The 13,152-nt window shown below is 38.9% G+C and overlaps 1 protein-coding gene across 1 annotated transcript; it reads left to right on the forward strand.

The window, feature by feature from the left end:
* The first annotated feature begins 1,979 nt into the window (after positions 1-1,979).
* Positions 1,980-2,976, forward strand: LOC109215808 (RNA polymerase II-associated factor 1 homolog). The gene is made up of 3 exons (XM_019379922.1): positions 1,980-2,174; positions 2,636-2,764; positions 2,884-2,976. Exons 1-3 carry the CDS (start codon positions 1,980-1,982, stop codon positions 2,974-2,976), a joined length of 417 nt encoding a protein of 138 aa, XP_019235467.1.
* The last annotated feature ends 10,176 nt before the right edge of the window (positions 2,977-13,152 follow it).

Here is a 13,152-nt window from a genome sequence, read left to right on the forward strand (position 1 = left end):
ACTAGAGGCATTAAGACTCCTCATAGCCTTTGCAGCACACATGGAATTCACTCTCCATCAGATGGATGTCAAAAGTGCCTTCCTAAATGGCTACCTGAAAGAAGAAGTTTTTGTGAAACAACCTCCAGGGTTTGAGAGCAAGGAATGTCCTGAGCATGTGTACAAATTAGACAAGGCTCACTATGGACTCAAGCAGACTCCTAGAGCATGGTATGAACGACTGTCCAAATTTTTGCTTGAACATGGCTACAAAAGAGGTAAAATTGACAATACCCTATTCTTAAGGGAAAAAGGTAAGGATCTCCTTGTGGTACAAATATATGTTGATGACATAATCTTTGGGGCCACCACTGATAAACTAAGTAAGAATTTTGCAAAATTAATGGGGAGTGAGTTTGAAATGAGTATGATGGGTGATCTTAACTTTTTCTTAGGCTTACAGATCAAACAAAGCCCAAATGGGACCATGATCCATCAATAGAAGTATGCAGAAGAGCTGATCAAAAAGTTTAAAATGGATGAATCAAAGGAAATAGACACCCCCATTGCAACTGCCACTAAATTAGACATTGATGAACATGGTTCATCAGTTGATCTGAAGTTGTATAAGGGTATGATTGGTTCACTCTTGTATCTTACTGCTAGCAGACCTGACATCGTTTTTAGTGTGGGCTTTGTGCTCGCTTCCAGGCTAATCCAAAAGAGTCTCACTTGACTGCTGTCAAGAGGATACTAAGATATTTGAAAGGAACCACCGATCTGTGTCTTTGGTATCCCAAAGGTAGTAATTTCAATCTAGTAGGATATGCTGATACTGATTATGCAGGTTTCCTTATGGATAGGAAAAGCACCTCAGGTATGGCTCACTTTCTTGGTTCATGTCTTGTATCATGGGCCACTAAAAAGCAAAATTTAGTGGCCTTATCCACCGCTGAGGCTGAGTATATTGCGGCTTCCTCTTGTTGTGCTCAATTGCTATGGATCAAACAGCAGCTAGCAGATTTTGGCATTGAACTTGGTTGCATTCCTATATTCTGTGATAACACTAGTGCTATAAGTATGACAAAGAACCCTGTTCATCATAAGAGGACTAAACACATAGATGTTAGACACCACTTCTTGAGAGATAACAATGAGAAAGGATTAATCTCCATAGAATTTTGTGCTACTGATAAACAAATTGCTGACATCTTCACTAAAAGCACTCAGCAGAGAAAACTTTGAGAGGAACAGGTTGGAATTAGGGATGATTAAGATCACCTAATAGGTCCAGCTCAGAATGCACAATGAAAAAAAAATTGGCTAGGAACTCTAAACTTGTGTAAATATCTAGATTAATTCTTACTCAGCTTCATACTTTAATTAGTATAATCCTGCGAACTCACTGATCTCTTACAAAATTTTCTCTATTATGGCATTTGAGGCATGTTCAAGAGACTTCTAATTGAAGAACCTGGTTCATCAGTATGGGTTCATATGAAAGCTAAGGTATGTTTTCTATACTCTGCACAATTAGAAAGATTAATATTTCAATCATGAGCAGAAGTTCTGTAATTGTTCAATTCCTAGAAAATTCTATCCGTTAGCATTGAACCCGTTCCGTTTGCCTAGAACTCTAAATCGAAAATTTTGCCTAAAATCTAGGGAAGATAAACCGATCATTCAAAATCTGAATTTCAGGTTGAATAGACCTCTAATTGACCACTGCTAAAAGCTGCCGTTACCTATTAAATATGTATTTCTCTTTAAATACACATCATTTCTCCTGCCATCTTCATAATTCCAAACCGTCAAAAGTCCTTTTTCACCTTCACTTGCCCTCTTCTCTAAAACTCTAATTCCCAAATTCTCTCAAGAAACCAACGATCATGACCAACCCACAAGACAATCCTGGAACTCCTCCACCACCATCTCCCTCAAATTCATCCTCAACTACTCCACCCAGTGCATCTCCAAAACTTATACTACGAAGGGTGAAAATGCTTGCTCGAAAGACTGTAGCATCCGGGGCTCTGAGGAAAGCATTAAATGAGAGGTTGAAAGCAAGCCAAGTGAAAGCAAGCCAAGCTCAAAACTCCGACTCTAGCTCTGATTCTGAATCCTATCAATCCGCTACTGAGGGGGAAGGACATGGGTCTTCTGACTCTGAAAAGACTCAAGAATCTCCTTCTAAGGTAGGTTCATCTGTGATTGAAAACCTAGAGACTAGGTTTGTTCTGGTTAGACCTATTAGGGATGTTGAATTGCCTGAGATACAAAGGAGTGGAGGTAAAAAGAATTCTAAAAAAGAAAAAGAGAGAGAGTGTACATATGGTGAAGAGAGGGGAAGTGGGAAAGGAGTAGTGCTTGCTATCTGTGGGGTTGCACAAGAAAGGGTAGAAGAGAGTGGCATGAAGTCAGGGAGAAGTGGTTCTGGGGAAGCTGTTGAGGGGTTGGTTCATCTGAGCACACAGAGAGATGAACCTGTTTCATCTGCTGAAGAAACCCTAGCAGACCTGCTGAAAAAGGTTGGGGCAAGCTATGACCCAAAGAAACGCAGAACTCCCACAACAAAAATCTCCAATGATCCTAAGCCTTCCAAGAAAAGAAAGGCTTCTTCGCCAACACCTACTGCCTCTTCATTGCCAAAGGGTAGAGCCACAAGAAGCAGAGTGAAACAAAGCTACAAAGGGCTTTAGCTGAGAGTAAGAAAAAGAAAATGGATAAAGGAAAGGGAAAGATTGTAGAATCCTCAGAGGCTGTGGAGGAAGAGGAGATGCAACTGGTCCATCAAGAAAGGGGTACATCAGTGGAGGTTCCTACCCCCAAGCCCAAAAAGCCCAAGACTTCCTCCAAGAAGTCTTCCTCTGTGTCTGAGTTTGTTGAACCTACACTATCCAAAAGACAAGATCTGCAATGAAAAACAAACAATCAAAATTTTCTGAAGATGATGACTGGAGTGGAGAAGAAGAAGAAAATGATTCTGAGAAGGAATAGGATAAGCTTGCCATGTTTGGAAAAAGAAAGATTTTATAAGGTAGACTGCTGAAAGACCTGATGGAACCAGGAATGATGAGATTGGTAGATGCTTTAGCTGCTCAGGGATGGAAGGACATGGTCCTTCAGATGGATGGTAGGCTAGCCATACATAAGCTAATTGAATTTATGGCAAATGATGTGGTTCAAGAAGGCATTGTTAGTAGCCTGGTGAAAGGAGTCCAAGTGCAGTTTGATGCAAAGAAACTGGGAGAAATCCTGGACGTACCCTCTGAAGGGTTTGATGATTATACAAGGCAAAGGTGGCCCTGCCTGGACTCCCTCCCTACTGCTCTTGCAATCACCAGGAGATTTTGTGATTCAGAAGATGTGAATGACCAGGGTTGTGCAGAAAAGTGAAATGAGACCTGAGCATAAGGTCTTGTTTGAATTTGTCAACAAATGTCTATTGCCCAGACAGGAGAGAAGGCACATTGCTAATAACATGGATCTAGTTCTTATGGAGTGCCTGGAGAGGAAACTAAATAAACTGGCATGCCTTCATTATCAAGCTGCTAGACAGGGTCATAAATGGCTCCAAGGCTTATGCTACTCCATATGGCTTTATTCTAACCACAGTTCTGGACAGGCTAAATGTGCCTCTGAAGAAATGGGAAATGTCCTCGAGCAAGGAACACTTTGGTATCAATACTCTTATTACTTGTGACTATCCAGTCAATGCCATCCCAAATGAACCAGGTTCATCCCAGAAGACACCCATCAACAGCAAAGTTAGGGCTCTGGTTCAGGAATGTGCAGCCAAGGATGTTGAAATAGCTAGGCTCAAGGCTCGTGTGATTGAAGTGGAATCTAAGAGGGATGGTATCAGAACTGAGCTTGCCAAATAAAAGGAGAAGAATGATGGAATTCTTCAGAACATGCTGAATTTTCTCCAAACTCAAACCCAACCCTCTAGTTCTTCCAAGCCTTAGGACTCCTAGCTTTTGTCTCCTGAACTTGTTTAGTACCTCAGTGACCTAGATTAGGGGTTTTTCTATCTTTTGTTTTTGCTCATGGTTTGGATGTTTTTCTTTCTTTTTGTGGATTGTTGGTGGCAACATATCTCTGTCAATGATAACTACTGTCTTGCTCTTGTTCAATGATTAATATGTCCTTGATAGTTTAAATATGTTTGCTTGATTACTAATGATTGCACTTGCAGTTGCCCCAGTGACCATGAGTACTTATTAAAATCTAGGAATCATACTTTGTATTCAACTTTTCGATGATGCCAGAACGGGGAAGAGCATTGTGCTTTACACATTCTGAAATAAGTGATATTTATAACCTAATTAACCTGGTCCTTGATGATAAGTGAATTTTCTATGTTTAGTATTGATGGTTAAGCTGAGTTCTTACAGGTTCCAAATCAGTAAAAAGCACAGAGTTTGTCATCATCAAAAGGGGGAATTTGTTGGCCCAAGAACAGGTGAAGTTTTGAAGAATGACAAAAGAACTCTGTCATGGACCAGGTCCATCTTGTGAAGCACAATCATGATCAATCCATGCATGTGAGATGCACGCGAAGGAGATAAATCCTACTGAACAAGCACCAATATCTCCTAATCCGATCGAAAAGGTTACATATAAGATAAGGGGAGAAAGTCTCCTTATATGAAGAGAACACAATCTAGGATGAAGATAGTGTTAGAGTTTGAGATCATCATGAACTCTTCCACGATAGAAGAGCAGCGCTTGAGTCCCAATCAAACTCTGATTACTAACCTATTAAATGTTAGTGTTGTTCTCTTTTACAGGTAATGCACATACGCAGAAGTTAAACTAAATTGAGAGCAAAAGAGCAAGGCGATTTTGCAAGCAATTTATGTGTGATTTGAGTGTGCACTCCTGAAGCTACTTGAACGAGATAGAAGAACCAGTTACATTGTGTCTATCTTTTATTCTAGTTCAATTGTAGTAGGTGGTTTAAAATTGTACCTTTCAGCTTTCATAGAAGCAATTGTATTAGGTACCTAGAGTGTTCAAGTTATAGCTAACTTGAAGTTGTCGCAATAGTTGAGGTGTGTGCCACAACGGGATTAGAGTTAATCCTTAGGTTTACAAAGAGTTTTTGTAAATGCTGTTTGGCTCAGTGATTTTAGTGAAAGTTTGGGAAAATCCTACTGAGTAGTAGGTCGTGGTTTTTCACCTTTTGAGCCAAGTGTTTTCCACGTAAAAATCTCCGTGTCCTTTATTTTTTGTATTTATTATTCCGTAAACAGTAGTTGTTGGAACACCTAGAAGAACCAGGTCCTTCCATAAACAACTTAAGCGAAAATTGGGTACCACACAAATCATCCCCCCCCCCCCCTCTTGTGTGGTATCAACGCCTATTTTTGCTACTGTATTTATGAATACAATAGCTTAAATACATCAAATACATCTTATAACTACAGAAAAGGTATCTATAATCCATAATATAGCAAATGGTATATAAAGATGACTAATTACAACTAAAAGATAGTGCTTTATGAAAATTTCCCTACTTTAACCTAAGATAGACCCGATATCTTTTTAAGTGTCAATTCAGTTTTCAACGGGCTTTAACATGTACGACGACTCATTTGAATTAAATGCCACTTTCCACATATCCCAGATTTGACTAAAATAATTTGTCGACTTTATTTGAATTTCCAATGAATCGGAAAACTATCAAGGGGTACTGGCATTGATCAGTGATTAGAACTCGTTTTAGCTGACTAATGTGGATGTATTGCAAATGAATACAACCTCGTTTAGGTTTCTTTTTGACCAATTAACGGTTTTGCACCAGTCCAACAATGTAATCATGGACATGGAAAGGAGAAAATAAGGAGATAATTGATGTAAAGTTTCCTCTTAGGTATTACATATTTCGTGAAAGCTAGAGAAAGGTCTTGACTGGTTCTAGAACATTATTTTTATTATTTTACAATACGATATGGTGTTCGAGTCAAACATAGATAACTCGACTATTTCATGGTATACTTGTTATTATTTGCCAGTATGGTACCAAATAATTCTATTAGACACGTTAGAAGAAATCACGTTCGCTTTTTGTTTCTAGAACTTAAAATCATAAATATAAAAATTGAAATAATATTGAAATATATTATTGACTGATTCAGTACACGGAACTCCTATTGCACGGGGGAAGGTAATTGAAAATTAAGGTGTTATTTTGTTGGGGAGAGGAAAGGAGTGAAGGATCTGAACTTTACTCTCTTTTTTTTTTCTTTTTTTTTTTTTTTGGGTTTTCCCCTTTAAATAATTTGGGGTTGATACAACAAGTTGTGGATGGATGGATGAATAACAATTATTGGTGACAACTGACAAAGAAAGGTGACAATAAGCTTTCATCTCCACTAGTTCACAAGCAATTGCTAGAAGCATGAAGTGAACCAAAATTTATTAACGTTACCAATGAATTTGTGTGTTCAACAATTAGATGTCACGCTCGTTGCCCTAAAAAAGAAAAGAGAATAAATGAGAAAGGTAAGTGCAACAAATTGAAAAAAATTCATGACATTATTTTCTACCGTTGTCTTGCCAAGTTGTCATATTGCAAATTAAATAACTAAGTTTGTGTTGGGTTTGTTGTTGATTTCGTTGCAGAAGCTTTCGGCTGAGACAGAATTATTAATATATATTGTCTTCTATTATTTTTAGGTCAGAGTTAACTTGTCCTGATATATGGTGATTTCTTTAACGAAAGAAGCAATATAAGAATAGAAAAGTAAAAAATAAAAATTAATTTGAAAAGCTCGGGCAGATCCAAGAATGTTAGGGTTCTGAGAGTAGAATACTTGGGCAGATCCAATATTTTTGCCTGGTTTATAGTTTCAAAGGAGAAACTTAGGAGAAAATTTCAAAATATGTATATGTCGCAATTATTTTTCAAATATTTTTAAAAAAAAGGTTCTTGTTTTGACCTACCTAAAAGTATTGAAGGATAAGATGTGATGTATAATGTACTTTCACAACTCAATCGTGATGGCAACCAATTTGGTCAACTACGTTATTCATATCGCATTAGTGCTTTCCTTGATTAAAATTAGAAGAAAGAAAATAAAGAAGTGAATCCTCCAAAGTCCAAAGTATGAATAAAACAGTACTATCAATAAATTGCTCCTCCTTGACTTATAATTAATTAATTTTGTTCTCTTTATCTTTGATATTTAGTTGGTTAAGACATCGCACGCAATAGCATCCGTTGTTGGCTAATCGTGAGATTGGCAATCTCTATCTTAAAGGTCATGAAATAGTTTAAGAAATAAAATGGATATGAAAAATTAATATTACTTGCTATATAAAATATTAACTCAAGTTCTAATGTCTTAGTACCTTTCATGACAGAATTATATTTTGCTTGCACCAGATTGTATCGTGCTAACATTTTGTTTATTCCTAAAGTCTGCCTATTTTTTGAAATAAAACATTTCACTTGCAGACTTTGCAACATATCGGAATAAAATTGTCAATTTACATAGATTCTGTGTAAATCTCTTGTAATTGAAATATGCATTGAAATGAATCTACAATGGAGGAAGGTTTTGGAGAGAAGGAAGAGAGAAGATTTTCATTTCTATTAAGTCTAATAAACGCGTACAATGTTCTTATATAGAACAGTGTTAACCGTCTCTTAACTTACTAATTTTTCTAACCCTCTAACTTTCTCTAATTACAAACTGACCCCCGCAATTAACCCTCTATCACAACATTCCCCCTCAAGCTGGAGGGTGGAATACATCGATCACTCCTAGCTTGTCCAAGAGTAACTTGTGTTGGGCTGCTCCAAGTCCTTTTGTCATCAGGTCTGCAATTTGTTGTCTTGTGGGAATGTAGTTGGTTGTGATTACTCCTTCCTTGATTTTTTCTCTTACAAAATGACAGTCGATTTTTATGTGCTTGTTCTTTTGTGAAAAATCGAATTTGCTGCAATTTGTAATGTTGCCTTGCTGTCATAATGTAGATGTATAGGTTCCTTCACTTTGTTTCCCAGTTCTTCCAACAAACCCTTCATCCACATGAGCTCTGCTACAACTGCTGCCATGCTTCTGTATTCTGCTTCTACAGAGCTTCTACTAACAGTTTGCTGCTTCTTAGATTTCCAGGACCGTAGAGAATCACCCAGTTTCACCACATAACCTGTTACTGACCTCCTAGTGTTTGGGCAAGCTGCCCAATCTGAGTCACAGTATGCTGTGAGCTCATCAGTAGCTCCACCTTTCAATGGGATTCCCAAACCTGGACTCCCCTTAACATATTTGACAACCCTTAGAGCTGCTTCCATATGTGACTCCTTAGGATATTGCATGAACTGGCTCAACACTTGGACTGCAAAGGTATGTCTGGCCTTGTGATTGTTAAGTACAATAGCTTGCCAATTAGTTTTTGATAGCTGCCTGCTTCCTGCAACTCTGTATCATCAACATTGCCAACATGCTTATCATACTCAGCTGTGGTAAGCTCGTGGTTTTCTTCCATTGGTGTAGATACTGGTTTGCAAGCACTTAGTCCAACTTTTGAGATCAGTTGCAAGGCATATTTTCTCTGATTGAGTAAAATGCCTTTGTTGGATCTCATCACTTCAATTCCCAGGAAGTATCTAAGCTCCCCTAAGTCTTTCATCTTAAAGTTGTTGTGTAGAGTCTCCTTTGCCTCCTGTATCAAACTGCATTACTTCCTGATATTAGAAGATCATCCACATATACCAATATAATGACTATATCTGCCTTATCCCTTTTGTGTGAATAATGTATGATCATAACAGCTCTGAGTGAAACCAGCTTGTAACAGTGCATGTGTTAACTTGATATTCCACTGCCTTGAGGCTTGCTTTAGGCCATAGAGGGATATAAGCAGTCGACATACCTTAGACTCCCCCTGGCTGTGAAATCCCTGAGGTAGCTGCATGTAGACTTCCTCACATAAGTCCCCTTGTAGGAATGCATTGTTAACATCCATTTGAAAAAGTGGTCAGCCTTTAAATGCTGCAATGGCAATAACAGTTCTGACAGTCACCATCTTAGCAACAGGAAAAAATGTTTCATGATAGTCTAAGCCTTCCTATTGTGTGTAGCCTTTGGGTACCAATCGAGCTTTAAATCTATCAAACTCACCATTGGCTTTGTACTTGATTTTGTACACCCATTTGGACCCAATAGCCTGTTTATCAGGTGGAAGATCTACAATCTCCCATGTATGATTGTCCTCCAAAGCTTTGATTTCTTGTTGCATAGCAAGTATCCAATCTTGGTCTGCTGCTGCTTTTTTGTATGATGTAGGTTCTACTAAAGCAGAAAAAGTTTGAAGATATGTCTGATATGCAGCTGAAAGTTGATTGTAAGATAGATGATTGGACATAGGATATATATGTTTGCCTGGTAGTTTAGTGGTGACATAATCCTTGAGCCAGAGTGGTTGCTTGATTTGTCTGTGAGGTATGGTGTTTTCAATAGTTGTAGCAGGTGAAGATATGTCAGTAGGTGAAGGTAAAGTGACCAACATGTCATTTTGGGAAGATGATCCCTCCACCTGAGATGAATGAACTCTTGGCCTTCATTAATAGCAACAGTCTCAGAAGCATGGAGGTCTGATGCTATTTCAGGATCTGTCATGATAGGTGTAGAGTTGTCTTCCTCATCTTGTGAGGTAGATGATGGTTTATGTTGTGGAGCAGTTGGAGAAAGTGGAGTGGGATAAAAAACAGTCTCAACAGATTTTGAAAACAATGCTTCTTCATCATGGCTATTAGAAGTCTGTTTAAAGGGAAAAATATATTCCTGAAATTTGACATCCCTGCTAACAAAGACTGTATGAGTATCAAGATCAAATAGTCTATAACCTTTTTGTGTCTCAGAATATTCAACAAACACTGCTCTCCTTGCTCTAGGAGCAAATGTGTCTCCTTTAGGAAGATTACAAGCAAAACTTTGACACCCATACACTCTCAAATGATCTGGTTAGCTGACTTCTCATAGAGCGTTGCATAGTGTCCTGCCTTGTAGCACTGGTGTTGGGAGTTTATTGATTAAGTATACAACAGTCCTAACACATTCACCCCAGAACTTCAAAAGCTATCCTACTATGAAACTTCAGTGCCCTTGTAACATCTAGAATGTGCCTATGTTTTCTCTCAACTATGCCATTTTGTTGAGGAGTATATGGGCAACTACTTTCGTGTATAATCCCATTTTCGGCTAGTAATTCATTACTGTGACGACCCAAAGGGTCATCACCTATTTTTAGTTGAATTCTATGACTCCGAGGCCTTGAAAACCTTATTTAGAGTCGCCTCGATTTGCATGCACAGTCCGGGTGCATAGTCGGAAAGCTTAAACATGAAATTCTGTGAAAAATGCCAAGTTTTGGATGTTAAAATGAACAAATTTGACCTTCGTCAACATTTTGGGTAAATGGACCCGGACCCGTGATTTGACGGTCCCAGAGGATCCGTAGGAAAATATGGGACTTGGGCGTATGCCCGGGATCAAATTCTGAGGCCCCAAGCCCGAGAAATAAATTTTTTAGTAAAATTGTTTTCTGAAATTGTTTAAGGAAATTTGAAGTGAAAATTAATTAGAACGTGTTGGTATCGGGCCCGTATTTTAGTTCCGGCGCCCGGTACAGGTCTTATACATGGTTTAAGTCATTCCTGTGAAATTTGGTTGAAAACGGACGTCGTTTGACGTGATTCGGACCTAAAGTGGAAAATTTGATGTTTTAATGAAGTTTGAGGAAAAACTCTTGATTTTGAGGTTTGATTCATTGTTTTTGATGTTATTTTGGCGATTTGATCGCATGGATAAGTTCGTATGATGTTGTTGAGTTAGTTCATGTGTTTGGTTAGGAGCCCCGAGGGCTCGGGTGTGATTCGGGATGGTTTTAGACTTAGAAAAGTTGCAGAAAATAGTTGTCATCTGTTGTCCAGTGATTTCCTCTATGCGATCGCATAAGGAACATCGCGATCGCATAGAGCAAACTTCAGGGGTTCACAAATTCTTCCATGCAATCGCATTTTCCACTCCGCGATCGCAATGCTCAGAAACCTTACCCTATGTGATCACAAGCTTTTGTCCGCGATCGCAGTGCCCAGCAAATCTTACCCTATGCGATCGTAATCTATTGTCCGCGATCGCGTAGAACAAATTCGCCCGGTTAAATTTTAAAATTCCAGAACAGTGTCATTACGGGATTCTTCAAAATATTTCACAAGACCTTCCTTCTCCAAGCTCTTAGGCGACCATTGAAGCAATTCTTCATTAAACCTCTTGGGTTAGTCATTCTTAGCTTATTTCCCTCCATTTTCTTCAACATCTAATGAATTTCTAGGCCTAAAACATGTTATTAGGGTAGGAAATTTGGGATTTGAGTAGAGTTAGGGCTTTTTGATTTTTTCTTGATTTAGACCTCATTTTGGGGTCGAATTTGAAAACAAGTTATATATTTGGGCTCATGGGCGAATGGGGGATTTGACTTTGGTCCGAACCTCGTGTTTTGACCAAGCGGGCTCGGGGTCGATTTTTGAGTTTTCGGAAAAAATGATGGAAAAGCTATAATTAGGCATTGGGTTCGTATTGTTTAGCATTTATTGATGTATTGAAGTCATTATTGTATAGATACAATTGAATTAGAGCCAGATTCGAAAGGAAAGGCGGTTATTGCGGATTGAATTGGCCGTGGAAGTTTGAGGTAAGTGTTTGGTCTAACCTTAGCTTGAAGGATTAGGAGTTGCGTCCTATTTGCTATTTGTTTCTTGTTGAGTACGATGTATAGGCATGGTGACGAGTATCTGTACATCGGTGTCGAGTATGACCGTGAGTCTTATATTGTGATTTCCATGATTTCGTTGTATTATTCATGCCTTGGTGAAAATTTCTATATGTTGTGTAAAGTTGTGAAAAGAATTGTGACCTATGAACGTTGAGGAGCGTTGACTCCAGTTGTATAACGAATGGTGAAAGCATAAGTGATAATTGAACCTCTAATGCAGTGGCTCGAGTGATGAAGTGAATTGTGAAGTAAAAGTGAGAAAGAGAAGAGATCATTATGTTGCCCCCTTGCCGGGCTATTGTTGAGTTGTGGTTCCCTTGTATTGTGTTCTTCATTGATATTATGGATACTTAGGTTGACGATTCTTTGTGTTAGGTAAGGATTATGGTTATAGCTGAGGTAGTTAGATGTTGGGACAAGTTTGGGTATAGCTGAGGTAGTTAGGTGTTGTAACAAGTTTGGGTATAGCTGATGTAGCTAGGTGTTGTAACAAGTTTGGGTATAGCTGAGGTAGTTAGGTGATGTAACAAGTTTGGGTATGGCTGAGGTAGATAAGTGTTGTAACAAGTTTGGTTATAACTGTTTCTTTTTCCCTTGCCGGGATAGTGTAGACCTTTTGATCCCTTGTCGGGACTCTTGTTATAATTGTAAATATTATATATGGATCGGGTTTGCACGCCGCAACAATATTATATATATGGATCGGGTTGCACGCCGCAACAATATTATATATGGATCAGGTTGCACGCCGCAACATTATTATATATATGGATCGGGTTGCACGCCGCAACAATATTATATATGGATCGGGTTTCACGCCGCAACAATATTATATATATGGATCGGGTTGCACGCCGCAACACTATTATATATATGGATCGGGTTGTACGCCGCAACAATATGATTAGGGAGGGGGTGGTACGCCTACCATGAGATATAATGAAATGGGAGCGGGTGGTACGCCTACCACGAGATATAATGAAATGGGAGCAGGTGGTACGCCTACCACGAGATGTAATGAAATGGGATCGGGTTGCACGCCTACAACAAGATGTGAAAAGAAAGTGAAATCTGCCTTTGTTTTCCTTATTCTTGCTAGTGGTTGGATTTTGATTCCTTTATGGTTCTCTTGATATTCTGTTTTACCTGTTATTCCCCGAAGCATGTTTCCTCCTCCCATCCTTACTTGCTTATACCTGCTTTACTTTCCGTTGTATATTATATAACTGCACAGGTTTATTTGATAGTCTGGTCCTAGCCTCGTCACTACTTCGCCGAGGTTAGGCTAGGCACTTACCAGCACATGGGGTCGGTTGTGCTGATACTACACTCTGCTCTTTTGCATAGATCCAGGTCCCGGACAGCAGCAGTAGCTCGGGAGCC

The sequence above is a fragment of the Nicotiana attenuata genome, unplaced genomic scaffold (genome assembly GCF_001879085.1).
Source record: "Nicotiana attenuata strain UT unplaced genomic scaffold, NIATTr2, whole genome shotgun sequence".
NCBI classification, from domain to species: domain Eukaryota; kingdom Viridiplantae; phylum Streptophyta; class Magnoliopsida; order Solanales; family Solanaceae; genus Nicotiana; species Nicotiana attenuata.